Source organism: Castor canadensis, chromosome 6 (assembly GCF_047511655.1).
Source record: "Castor canadensis chromosome 6, mCasCan1.hap1v2, whole genome shotgun sequence".
In the NCBI taxonomy this organism is placed as follows: Eukaryota; Metazoa; Chordata; class Mammalia; order Rodentia; family Castoridae; genus Castor; species Castor canadensis.
This window is the reverse complement of record NC_133391.1, coordinates 29,667,807-29,681,019: the sequence shown is the minus strand read 5'-3', so window position 1 is coordinate 29,681,019 and position 13,213 is coordinate 29,667,807. Positions and strand designations below refer to the sequence as shown.

The 13,213-nt window shown below is 42.0% G+C and overlaps 1 protein-coding gene across 1 annotated transcript in view; it reads right to left on the bottom strand.

The window, feature by feature from the left end:
• The window catches only part of Dusp16 (dual specificity phosphatase 16), a 72,241-nt gene that overhangs the window by 38,395 nt on the left and 20,633 nt on the right, over positions 1-13,213 (bottom strand). Inside the window, exons 2-3 of the mRNA XM_074076029.1 lie at positions 2,363-2,943; positions 1,314-1,452 (exon numbers count right to left, since the gene is read on the bottom strand). Coding sequence (XP_073932130.1) covers positions 1,314-1,452; positions 2,363-2,590 — 367 coding nt within the window. The 5' untranslated portion in view covers positions 2,591-2,943. The remainder of the gene's footprint in view (positions 1-1,313; positions 1,453-2,362; positions 2,944-13,213) is intronic.

Sequence of the window (13,213 nt, the reverse complement as noted above, 5' to 3'; positions counted from 1 at the left end):
GAGAGTGTTAACACGCCAACAGCGGATTAATCGTACTTTCTTAAAACTGAAATATTTGTATTTCTAACAATCAATTGCCAGTTAACATCAAGTTCACTGTACCCTCTTCCAACAAACACTAAAGGTAGAAAACAACAAGACCTATCTATCTATCTATCTATCTATCTATCTATCTATCTATAGAGGGTTTTTTGTTTTTCAGTACTAAGGTTTGAACTCAGGGACTCCCACTTTGAACCACACCCTCAGCCCATTTGCATTAGTTATTTTCAGATAGGGCCTAACATTATGATCTTGCTACCACATAGCTGGGATTACAGACATGGATCACCAAACCTGGCTTATTCTTTGAGACAGGGTCTCACTAACATTTTTGCTCAAGCTGGCGCCTCAACCCTCAATCCTCCTATCTCCACCCCCCCCCAAGTAACTGGGATTACAGGTGTAAGCCACTGTACCCAGCTCTTTTTCTTAGATCAGATTTTTTAAACCCTCCATTTGTATCACTGTGGCTGAATTTGCCCAACAGCAGCTTTTTGTTTAGGTCCTGTGTGCCAGTAAACTGTATTCCCTGTCTGTGAGCCAGTGCAAGTGGGAGGACGTGAGGACCATTGGCAAAACAGGGCGAGCGAAGGGTAAGCACGCTGCTTTTCCTCTGGGCAGGCAGTCCTCCCACTTGGTCCTCCCTGTGTGCTTATACAATCACATCAGTGCTTAGCACTTACAAAGTTGAGATTTTTGTTTTTAATTGTAAAAGCAAAATTAAATCACACAAGTAAACAAGTTTTAAAACAGTCTCCGTAGTAATCAGAAGAAACAGTCTGCATGCATTAGCTCCCTATCTCATTGCTCATAATGTCCAAAGAGGTGGCCTTATTTCTGAGTCCACTTTAACAATAAATGACATTATTATAATAAGGGTCTGACACTGTGATCCTGGTCTGGCTCTCAGCAGGGGATGGGAACAATGACAGGAGCAACACATGGCTCATTCGGTGCTCCTGTGATGCAGGTGAATAGAAAAATCCTTGGACAGAAGCAACTGGCCCTGAGCTATCCACATTCACAAGGAACTGGGTGACACTTTCAGCTAATGAAACACCAAGAGCACCCAGCATTCAGCCAAATCAAAATTGCACTGACTGATGTGGAAGTGGAAGAGTGAGGTACTGGAGTTAGTGGAATTGTTTCATCACTCGACAGCCCAGCAGGAAGTCATTTTGTCACTGTATCTGAGCTCACTGCACTGGGAAATCCCACTTGCTCACAGGACTCAGCAGGAGTCCAAGTCCTTTCTGCTGAATCAGTCTTACCTGCAAGCAGGTGAACAGAGGTGAAGCTCTTCTCCAGTTTGCCCAGAAGCACAGTGAGAAAGCAGTCTGATGACAGAGAGGTGACATCCTGGGAGCTTTGATCGTAAACTACCACCTTCTGATTGCAGTCAATGTCAACCTGAAGTGCAAACAGAAGGCGCGGTAGCAAGGCAGGCAAGAAAATCATCCCGGAAACCACTAGATGAGTAGGAGCTTATATTCACCCGTGCTGAAACGAATGACTACTTCCTGTTCCCACTTACAACTTGAATAAAAGTGAGACCCAGTTAACAGATGGGATAAAGTGGTTTAAGTGCTTTTGCAAAAGTCAACCTTTGAAAGGCAAAAGTTGTATTATTTCTGTGTAGAGGAGCTCAAAACTCCTTGGTTTTAAACCCTTGACACTAAGAAGGGGTGAAGTCCATAAACCAAGTAATATGAAAGTAAACATAATAACCCTTGATCTACAGAAACATTTCAAAAATTGGTTCTTACACGACCACAAACAAATCAGCTATTCATTACAATTAAAAGATGAGCTCACTTTTATTCCTGAAAGAAAAGAAATAGCCTTCCCGACTACACAGATAGCACCTCAGTACCCCAGGGACAATTTTACCTTAAGCATAACATCCTTTAGTCCTGGTCAATATTACTACATAAAAATGTTACCAGATATAACAAGCACCTCTAACAATTACTGGTCCCTACTTTTCTTCCAAAGCACTTGAGAAGAATGACTTTCCTGTCAGGAGATTTATAGATAACAAAAAATGATGTGTAAATTGAGAAAACAATTTCACCAGACATTAACAGGAAAACATTGCATGTATCCAATTTAGAGCAAGTTCATTCTTCTGAATAGTTTAAGATATTCTTAATGTGACAACATAATGAGTAGATTGTTTCCAGGTACTACAAGGTACCAAAATCTAAAAAGCAACCAAAACTGCCTCCAATTACTTTCTGCACTCAAAAATGAAGTTTCAATTACAATTATTCCTCGGTGTGTTCGCTTATTTTAAAAAGGCAAAAAAGAAAGCACTCACCTTCTGTTTCGCAGAATGCTGGATAAGCTCTGTAATTAGCACTTTGTCCTGCTGCAACCTTCGCTTCATAAGCTTGGAGCAGTTGATATTAATGGCTTCCAAAATGTGGGATGTGTTGTACTCCACAAAAGGCCGGCTATCAATTAGCAGCACTTTCTCCGCTCCACTTTCCAGCAGAGCCACCAAGCTCTCAGTAACAATTTGAGTCCCAATCATCTCATGAGCCATGACAACAATCAGTGCTCTTTTCCACCTCCTCCTTCAGTTTGCCACGATGACGTAATGGTGGTGCTCTCAATGGCTCAGCCACCCCATTGTACTGGAAATGGATGAGGTCAGGCTAGTGGTGGCTGGAAGAGGAGTTAAACCCATTTCAGCAAGGGCCCTTGGACGGGGTGTCTCTTTCTCTTCCCACGGATGTGCTCCTGCAGAGGACGCCCTCCACAAAGCAGCCGTCACATTTGGTTCACAGAGATGACTGGAACAACCACTCAACAAAAGATGCTTTGGGGCCGCCAGTACCTTACATCATTCTTTACTTTTGCTCCCTCGCCCCAACAGCGTCACGCTGGACTGACAGCCTACATGAAAGGAGAAAGACGGACAGAAAACAACACGTGCAGTCAGCAAAAGAAGAAAGAGCGTGAGACTGGAGAACGAATGAGTCATAATATTTACCCCTTCATCTCATTCCATACTTGAGGCACCATTCCATTTCAACACCAACCAAAAACCAAGTAGACATGGCTTCATAAAAAATGTGCTTGTGTCATTCCACTTTCCCTCAAAAGTAAAACCTTCGAGAAAACATGACATATTCATGAATTACAATCACCTGGGTCCCAGAACAAAATGACTTGTATGAAATTCAAAAGCAGCTTGAAGTATTATTACTGTAAATGATTTTCTTCCATTTTATTTACTTATTCCTTGAAAGTAGTGCAGAGAGCAACAGCCAAGGACCAGGTTAGCAATCCCATGTTATGAGAACAAAAAGATGTATTTTTAATGTCTTGAGAATTATGTGATGAATGAGTGTGTGCGCACACACACCTATGACACAAACACCAGCTCCTGGAAAAGGGGCGGGAAAACATTTCAGTTACCTTTTAAGGAAGAGGGGTTCAAAAATGACTGCTGTGTTAGCCACAGCAACTGCAAAGGGCCTGTGATGTACCAAGCTCCACCAGAAGCAGTCTCACAGCTCTGACCCTGGCTCGTCTGCCATGACCATTCCTTTACCCTAAGTCCTTGACCTGCTATACATTCATCCTTCCCTTTCTTGTGCCACATTCTCAAGACAATCACTGACTCCCAGCCTTAGAAAATCTCACTCTTAACACGGGAACTTTAAGTCAGTCCCCCAACACATGCAGCCCTTAAACCTGGACCTGATGCCTCTGTGATTGACTCTAACTGGAGTCTGGTGTCCATAATTTGGACCTGATCCTAACCTTCAATATTCTCCAAATCCTATCTCTCCTGGTCCATCTTAAATGAAAGCTACATCTAAAACAGGATGCCTACTGTTGGCATTCAAGTTCTTGAGGATAAACTCTTTGATAGCTAAAGTTTTGTATTAAATTTTTTACTTCCACTGTGTTTGCTTACTTATTACAAGTAACACCCTCCTTGTTCCAAAAACAATTTACAGTTGTAAATAAGTATTTCATTAACTGATTCCAGATCAAGATGGTAGAACTTTCAAGCATCTTTGGGTCGTAGTCCCTGATTTCATGCCTGCAGAACTGCAACCGAAGCATGAGAAGAGGGGCATGGGAAGTGGTCTTTCCATTTACTAGTTGTATACCTGGGCAAATCATGTAACCTCGCTAAACCAGTTTCCTCACCTGCTGATACTAGAGTGGCCTTGTCTCCTCTGCAAGTGAAAAAGTACTTATGGATCACTTACAGAAAGAAGGGGAAATGCTCTAAATATGCACTGGTGATGCCAAGCATGACAGCAGTCACTGTAATCCCAACACTTGGAACGCAGGAGGCCAGCCTGAGCCTCCAAAATAAAGAGGCATCAGTGAGCAAAGCTGGCTTGCATGTGGAGTCTAAAAGACATCTCTCAGCAGTAATTGCACCCTCCTACAGTCCAACCTCTACTTTCTAACAGCCTGACACAGGGAGCCAGAAGGCACCTGAGAAATCTTATCTACCTACTTTACAAAGCAGCTGCATTTGGTACTTCATGTGTCCACCTGCTTGTCTTCCATGGAACAAGCTTCACTATACTAATGTACTTACATCTAGTATAGCTTTATGTCAGCGAGGAACACAGGTCATCACTGAAGAAACTGAAGAAACAACAGAAAATTTGGCTAGTCAAAGACTAAACTTTTACAAAGCACCCACCAAGGCTATAGCACTGAATCAAATCCTACAGCCCTGTGACACAGTTCACAGTAACACAAAGTCCTGCACTCACACTGTCTGACTCTACTACTGGGTTACCCAATTTTTCCTAAGCACCTGTTCCCATAATGGAACGGGACCGGGGAAGAATGACGCAACTTGTCCACGAAGGTACTGCAGTGGCACAGAAAGTGGAAATCTGAGGACAGGAGCAAGTTGATCCCAACAATGGCACAGAGTCTCTGAATCCGATTGGCTCCTCTCAATGATAAAATCCGGATGGGACAAAGCAGTGATCTGGGTTAGCAGATCAAGGAACAAAAGACGGGAGACAACAGCAAACGTGCAAAAGTTGAATTAGAACATTCTCGCGTTTGCTTCCCTCTAACAGATAGTTCTATGGGGCAGAAAATGGTCATTCTTCCCCAGAGGACCAGAGTCAGCAGCCAAAGATACAAAATGACCCTTTCCCTGTCTAAGACTGGGACTGGTCAAAGTGACTGTAATATGAAGATATAACTGAAGCAAAGGGCTGAAAGTGAGGTAAGGATCAAGTTACATGCATTCCATGTTGTACTGAGGCCAGCCGGAGCCCTCCTGTCACACTGTATGCCCAAGATCTGACTTTATGTAGTGCTAAATGGATCACGTGAGAGGAAGAGTCCTATCAAGGGGTTGAGAAGGGTGAGGTAACAATGGCCTTAACCCTGCTCATTACAGGGAGAGAATTTTACATGAATCATCACCCTCTGTCTGTTTCAACTCTAATTTTAAATTTTTTCTGCATTCACTGTTCATTTTGAAGAATGTCAACGCCCTGAGATCAGGGACATATCTATGACAATCAGGTTTTCAAAATCTTTTGCATCATATAGGATTTAAAAGACGACTAGAAAATACTTTATTGTTTGCAAAACCACCAGGCTAACCTTACCCAAAACTTCTGTAAAAAGTCAACAGAATAATAGATTGAGTCACAAGGGCCTAAATGTATATAACAAAATCCATGGCAGACCAGCTTTGCTACTTACTTAGCCAATTTTTGAAGCTTTGATTAGTTTTCAATTTTTAATAGATAGTCCTATGAATACCTTATCTAAAATGTGTACATACATATGTGATTTGTATATCAGTTATACTCCAGTAAAGGTGTTAGAAATGGCCATATTACTGACACTCCAAAAAATACATTTAAATGGGAAAAAAATGAATCTATTAAAAACCCTCTTAGGAGCCTGTCCTTATCTGCGCAGATCCCAGCCCTACCATCTAACTGATAGCCACTGTTAAGTGTTTGGTCTGATTTCTTTCAGAGATTTTTTTAAGCGAATATAGAGTAAGTCACAAATATATGTTATTTTCCTTCTCTTTTATTCAAATGGTTACACAGTATATATACTGGTTTCACATCTTGCTTTTTTTCTTGATTACAATACTCCAATTTGATTTTTTTCACATTTAATTAGGAAGTGAAGCAATCTGTATATCCATGGGTCTTGCATATATACCCATTTGGAAATTTAAATAACCTTAGAAAGGGAACTCTCTCCTTCTCCTAGAATTACATGTGTTCAATCAGCTACTTACCCAGGTACCTAAAAGCTAAAGAGTACTACATAATAGTGTGCTCAAACTGTCAGCAAGTATTTTGTGGCATCATGGTAAGTGAGTGGCCTCCATAACCATTCTGTCTTAAAAGAAAGCTAACATGAGACAGTGTATATCCATGGCATTATAGAAATTCTCTCTCAAGGCCACCCAAAAGTTAGTAAAGTGGTATCTATGATATTAAGGACTAGTAAAGTGCTAACCTGGCATGGGCAAGGCCCTGGGTTCCAGCAGAGAGAGACGGATTCTCAAGGGAAGGAAAAGGATCTATGACTATGGGGTGCTTCAAAGCCCTATTCTGAGAGGAGAGAAATTTAGCTATTTGCCAGGCTAGAGCTCAGTTTAAATTTAGGGAGTTTATGGAAAGGATATAATTAGGTGACGTTTACTTTTATTAAACTACAAGCCAAACTAAGTTTTTCCTTCCAAAAAACTTGAACAAGAAACAAAATACACCAAAGAGTCTTTTAGTACTCCTAAACAGACTTTCAATAACAGACAAAAACTGACAAGTTCACAGGGGAAAAAAGTAGGCTATGACATGAGATCGGCAGGTACACCTTGGGCTTTTGCCATCTTAATTCTCCAGTAATCGAAGCAACTTTCCCTCAGACACTGTGGGTTAACGGCAGACTAACAGAGCTGGGCAGTAGCTCAATGGCACAACACCTGCCTAGTATGTGCTGGGTTCAATCCCCAGCACCACCAAAGAAAAACAATACAAACAAACAAAAACTGATAAAAATTCAGAGGTCTACTATCTAGTAGATACATTCAATCAAAACAAAACAACTAACCTCACCAAAACAGATATGAACACAACGTGTTTTGTCAATGTCTTGACCATATTTTCTTACCCAAAACTTGAGGACATGTATTCTGACAAGAACAACAAGATGGCAATCATGAAACAGACTGCCTGACAGCACAATGGAACCCAGCCTCCCCTGACTTACACCCAGTATGTGGGAAGCACCAGTGTTTACACAGATCAAGGGCTTGTGGATGAAGGCTGGAACAGACCTGTGAGAAGCACACCATCCTCAGTACTGGCTCCCCGAGAGCTCATTTTCCCTTATAGCACTGCTTCCTGTTCTTGTGTTTACCCAGTTCACTTACCAGCTTCAGCTTCCTCTTTGCTGATCACCTGAGCTCTGCTCACTTCCCACCCTACCTTCCTCTTTCCCTCTACCCCATGTGTCTACTCTGGACAAACTCCTCCTACACCCAACACTTTCTTACTCCTCCACAGTCGGTCTTTCCTCCTAGCACCATGCAGGGAAACGAAGGGCCCTACCCACCAGGGGAGGGGCCTGGGTATGGAGGGAATGGAAATGGAAGGATCCCTGGATGGAGTCACTGAGCAAGAGGAAACATGGCCAGGGACTGGTTTAATCTGAGAGTGAGGAGAAAGTGTTTCAGAGGGATGTTTATAATAAAGCTAGGCTAGAGACAGAAGAGAGATTCGGAACAAGCTAGAGCCAGATGGAGGCTAATTTGAGCATCCTGGTTTCCTCAAGCACCTGCCAGACCTATTTTAACTCAATTAAACAAGTAGCTATCAGGCACCTAACATGTGCTAGGTACTGCTGTGAAAATACAGCAGTAAATGATAATTAGTCATTATAAGTTATAATTATAAATGTATCGCCCCATTATAAGTTAAGTAGGCAAAAAATTCTTGCCCTCCTATAACTTGTAATTTAGTAATAGGGTACTGTATTAGTCAGCTTTCCATCGCTATAACAAAATATCTGAGAAAACTGACTTATAAAAAACTATGTTTAGGCTCAAAGTTTTGGAGGTTCCAGCCCAAGTTTGAGCAGACCCACTGCTTTGGGTGCCTATTTTGGGCATGTCAGATGACAGGAGTGTGTGCTTATATCACAAACCTGGGAACAAAGAAGAGAAAGGAAGACACTTGAGTCCACAATCCACCCTGAGAACAGGCCTCCAATGACCTAAAATCTCCCACTAGATTCCACATCCTAAAGGTTCCAGCACCTCCCAAAAGCACCCATCCCGGGGGCCAAGCTTTAACACATAACTTTTGGGGGACATTAAAAATCAAAATATAGCAAATACATGTAATAAACAACAAGAACATTTGTACGGTAGCGCTAAGTACTTTGGAAAGAAAAACAGCAGGAAAAAGGGATGTTTGGGGGTGTAGTCAGAGAAGCTCTTGCTCTGATGGCATCAGTGAAGTAAAGATCACAAGAGGTAAGAAAACAAGCTACAAGGATGTCTGGAAGACAGCAGCTTTATATCAAAGGATGAGACCAATGAATATATGGCCAAGATGATGCTGAGTTCGGCAATAAAAGATGTGGCAAACATTCAGTCTTTCTTCAGAACTATGGTTATATTGATTAGAAATGATGACTTTCCAAGCAACGAACTTTATCTTCAATATGAAACACACACACACACACAATACTCCAGTTTCTTCCTTTAACACTGCAGAAGAAGCAGCTGTGGTTCCTATATTACTGAAATGTGTTGGCCAAGAAATGAATAGTACAATAAGAAATATTACAATTAAAGTTAATGTTAATTCAGTACAATACTTCCAATCCCACTGGTGTGCATATCTAACAGGAAAGTCTTGATTTTGCATTATGGAATGTAGTAAAATATAAAGACATGTTAAGCAATACATATGCTTGAAAAAAATCTTATATTACAAGGAAGTAAAGAACTTTCATATTAAAATAAAGAGAAATTCTTTCAAGGTGGTAGAGGATGGATCAAATACTTAACACAACAGCTTTCTAAATTAGGTTACTGCATTTCAAAGATTAGTAATAGTAATGAAAGTTTATAATCTTTATTTGTATAGACCACAGCCCATCTCGCCCCCAGAACAAAATTTCACTACATGAAAGATATACTGTATTTTCCCGACACAAAGCTAAATTACTAATGGTCCTAAAACCAGGATCAACATCTGGATAATCTGAGCATAGTCGAATGAGAGAGAGGTTACAATTTAATTTTTCCAAAGAGGACCAGAGGCTGTAGGAGCAAGCGATGGAATGCAATTAAAAATCGCCAGCACCAAACCTCCCACTCATCTTCGCTAGAGCTCAACTTTATAGTAGTAACATTCCAAAAGTTTAGCTACTTAAAATCTCCTGAAACAAGGAAAACTAGAACACAGAACTGTATTCTTTTTTTTTTTTTTTTTTTTTTCTTTTTGGTGGTACTGGGCTTTGAGCTCAGGGCCTTCACCTTGAGCCATTCCACCAGCCCCTATTTTTGGTGATGGATTTTTTTTTTTCCCCCTGAGATAGGGTCTCGTGAACTATTCGCCTGGGCTGGCTTTGAACCTCGATCCTCCTGATCTCTGCCTCCTGAGTAGCTAGGATTGCAGGTATGAGCCACCTGCGCCCAGCAGAACTATATTCTTTTGAAGATAATTTCAAACTGGCTTAGGAGGATAGTTTCAAAATGACTTACAAGCAACTTCTCCACTCTTCATTGTAAACCCACCTAAAAAATACTGGAAAGGCCTGCGTATGAGAAAGGGATCAGTCAAGTAACTTACAAATTATGATAAACTTACAAAATGGTATCGTGCAACATTAAAAAATGAGTGCCTATTAATTTCTTAAAAGTACACTTTTTGCAAAGATGGTTACTATATACAAAGAATAAAATCAAGTCACAGAACAGTTATGTAAAGTAGAACCTCAAACACCTACATATGTGCAAACACATAAAAACAGGATATGCAATGACAAAAAATTCCTTTAGATAACAACAACATTTGAAGGATGTGAAAATTAAATGTGATTCATTTTTTGTGCTGGGGATTGAACGAAGCCTTGTGTATGCTGAGCACCCTTTCTACCACTGAGCTCCATTCCCACCCCCCCACTCCCCAAATAAAGGTTAAACCACACACTTGGGACTAGAAACCTGGAATTTAAAAATAAGTCAGTTGGGGATAACCTTTAATAAAAAAAAAAAGTTTTGTCTATATCCAAAGGATTTCCAGCTAATTTTTTGGCTACCTAATATAGTCGTAGTCCTCTTAAAATGTGTCTCAGTTGGCAGTTTCTGATATAAACTTGCTTAAAGCATCACAAATGTACAGAGTATGACCTTCATTCCTCAGCAGAAAATTACCAATGCCTGTAACTGTACAGAGCAGCTTACATCACTCATCCCAGCTAAGTAGACATGCACAACAAGGCTTGAACACATTCCAGGCGTGACCTTCAAGCCCAGACCACACCTGCTTCCAAGGCCCTGGGGCTAAAAATAACTCTGGGCCTCAAAAATGGGATGGCAGCCAGGCCCAGGGGTAGCTGAGGCCCCTTGCTCAGCTCCACTAACAGTCAAAGCAGCAGCGACAAAACTTTACCATCCCCAAACTCCACCACGGGCTTCTTTTTTCCAGTCTCTTTGTGACAAGAACCTACAACCCAGACCACTCAGTTTCTTTGCTTCTTGGGACCAGAACTAATCCTAGGAATTTAGGGGGGAAATGAGGTTTTATGGTGTATTATTTTTAAAGAAAAAACAAATCATGGACTAGGATTCAGGAGACCTTGTTCCTAATTCCAGCTCCTCTACCAAAATGCTCCAGGACATATACACATGTCACCTGACATCGCATGCCTGTTTCACAACTTGTAACATGAGGAACTGGGTGCTTACCAACAGCTAGGGATCCCTGCCCTGAGAACAGAAAGATTCACACTTGGGGGATCACAGGACATGGAAAGGCCATAACAGAGAGACATCCTTGAGGCTCGTGTTAAAGTCAGTGTTCATGTCCTACAAAACTTCCAGATCACTCCTTTTGATGACCGGGGGTTTTCAGGCTTGCTCTGAAACTACTTCCACTTCTCTGGAGGTCCATAGTGTGCGGGAGCCTCCTCTGGAGCCCGTTACCCTTCCAGGCAAGGGAAAAGACAGGGAGGCCAGGTGAGGAAGGTGGGCAGCCACAGCACCACTCTTTGTTCATTCCCAGATCCTGGGCTGTGCCAGTCAAATCACAGCATCTGACTTCATCCCCTGCCCAGGGGGCCCTGGGAGGTAATGGAATTAGGAAGCTGTGCCACTAGGCAAAGTACCACAGGAGACGGGACCAGGCCTGGAAGAAGACTCACAGCACCACGGGAGAACAGACCAAGGCTGGCAGAGGATGCAATGGAATGGAGGGCTGTCCTCAGCCTTGGTTTGTCTACCTTTCCCTATGATGTGGCCCCATCACATGATCTTGCTGAGTTTTTGGTACCTTCCTTTGTTCGCAGAAACTCTGCTCTCTCCCCATCATCTCCTCCCCACTCCTCCTTATGCACCTCTTGATTACTTTCTTCACCACTACAACCAAGTTCCTCTGTTCTAAGTTAAGCACTCACCGCTAATTCATTTTGTGGTTTTGGGGGGCAATGCCAAGGTCCTTACTGTATTGCTGTTATAACAAGTAGCACAGCTAGTTCCAGTTTTAAGACAGTCCCCCATGGTTCCAGGGTTCTGTCAACCTTTGAAATCTTTGTTACTATTTTTTTTAAACAAGTGTTACTTTGGAGAAGAGAGGTGAAATTTTTCCAATGTGGCATTTCACCCACAGTTGGCTAGACTGAGTAACAGTTATTAAATTAGCTCTTAACCCCGACAAGGTAGATACTAAAGGTCACCCCTCTACCTGATCCACAGAGGACGGCATAAATCCTCAGGGTTTTTACACTAGCTTATTAGGAAAACTAACAAGATATGAACTGCTTTATAATCTAGTGTAACATTTGTAAAGCAGAGCATCACCTTATCAAGTGTGTGCCTAGCACCTGTGCCAGCAGCTCAGCCCTAGGCCCTGCCTGCCTCCTCCCCCGCCATCCTCGTGGGGCACCTGGGTCTCCCTTCACAATGCAACCTGGCCCAGGACTTTAGAGGGGAACCAAAAAGGCAAAGCGTAAACGTAAGTCATTACAAGCCTCACAGCTCACTCCCAGTAACTCTACCAGCTCATTTTAAAAAAAGAATTTCCCACACAATCTGAATGGCAAACAAAATAATAGGTTCTATCCCACAAAAACAAATGCCAATAGGTCCAAACTTAAGGAAAAAAAAAAAGGATTTCACCACTTTACAATGGAATCCTGAGAGGATGGTGTTTCTGTTTGCTATTTTTTTCTTTTTCAAGAAGTCATTCTGTCATCTTTGCCCTTTATGAATGCTAGGGGTGACGTCAGGCAGGTGCAGGCATGCCACATGCAGTAGTGAACACATTCCAAGTTCCAATTTCCCACTGAAAAATACCAATGTCTACACTGGCTTAAGTTAAATTAATTCTAAATCCGTGCAGGGCACTGTGGGAAAAATACGAGAGACAGCAAGTCTCTGATTAGTTGGAACAAATATAAAGATAAAATGCTAGCCGGATGGACAGGAAGTCAAAAAGAAAGACTTCCTGGAAATTGAAAATCTTGGAGAGTTTTGAGGAAAAACAGGAATTCCAGATGGAGCACTGAAGGAGTAAAGGTGGAGGGAGGGACAGGCAGGTGGTATGAGGTTTCTGGCAACAGCAGAGACCATCCCAGCAAGTAAAAAGTAGGCTGAGGGTGCAGGGGCAACTGGTACAGGAGATGAAAGGCTAAAGCCATCAAAGCCACAATAACCTTATGGAAATGACAGGAGACCACACTGGGAAAGTCACTTAGGTCACTCCATTTACAATGATTGAAATGAGAAGAGGGTCGTAAGGAGACCAGCTCCAGCACACAGTTTCAGTTGTCTAAGGATGGGCTCAGCTAGAATGTCAACTGTAAAGTCTGACAGGAAAGGCAGGAGCCAGGAGATTGCAGACTGTGAATGGTCTGAATCCAAGGCTGTATGCCTGGTACAAAACACACCCACATTAAATTACTG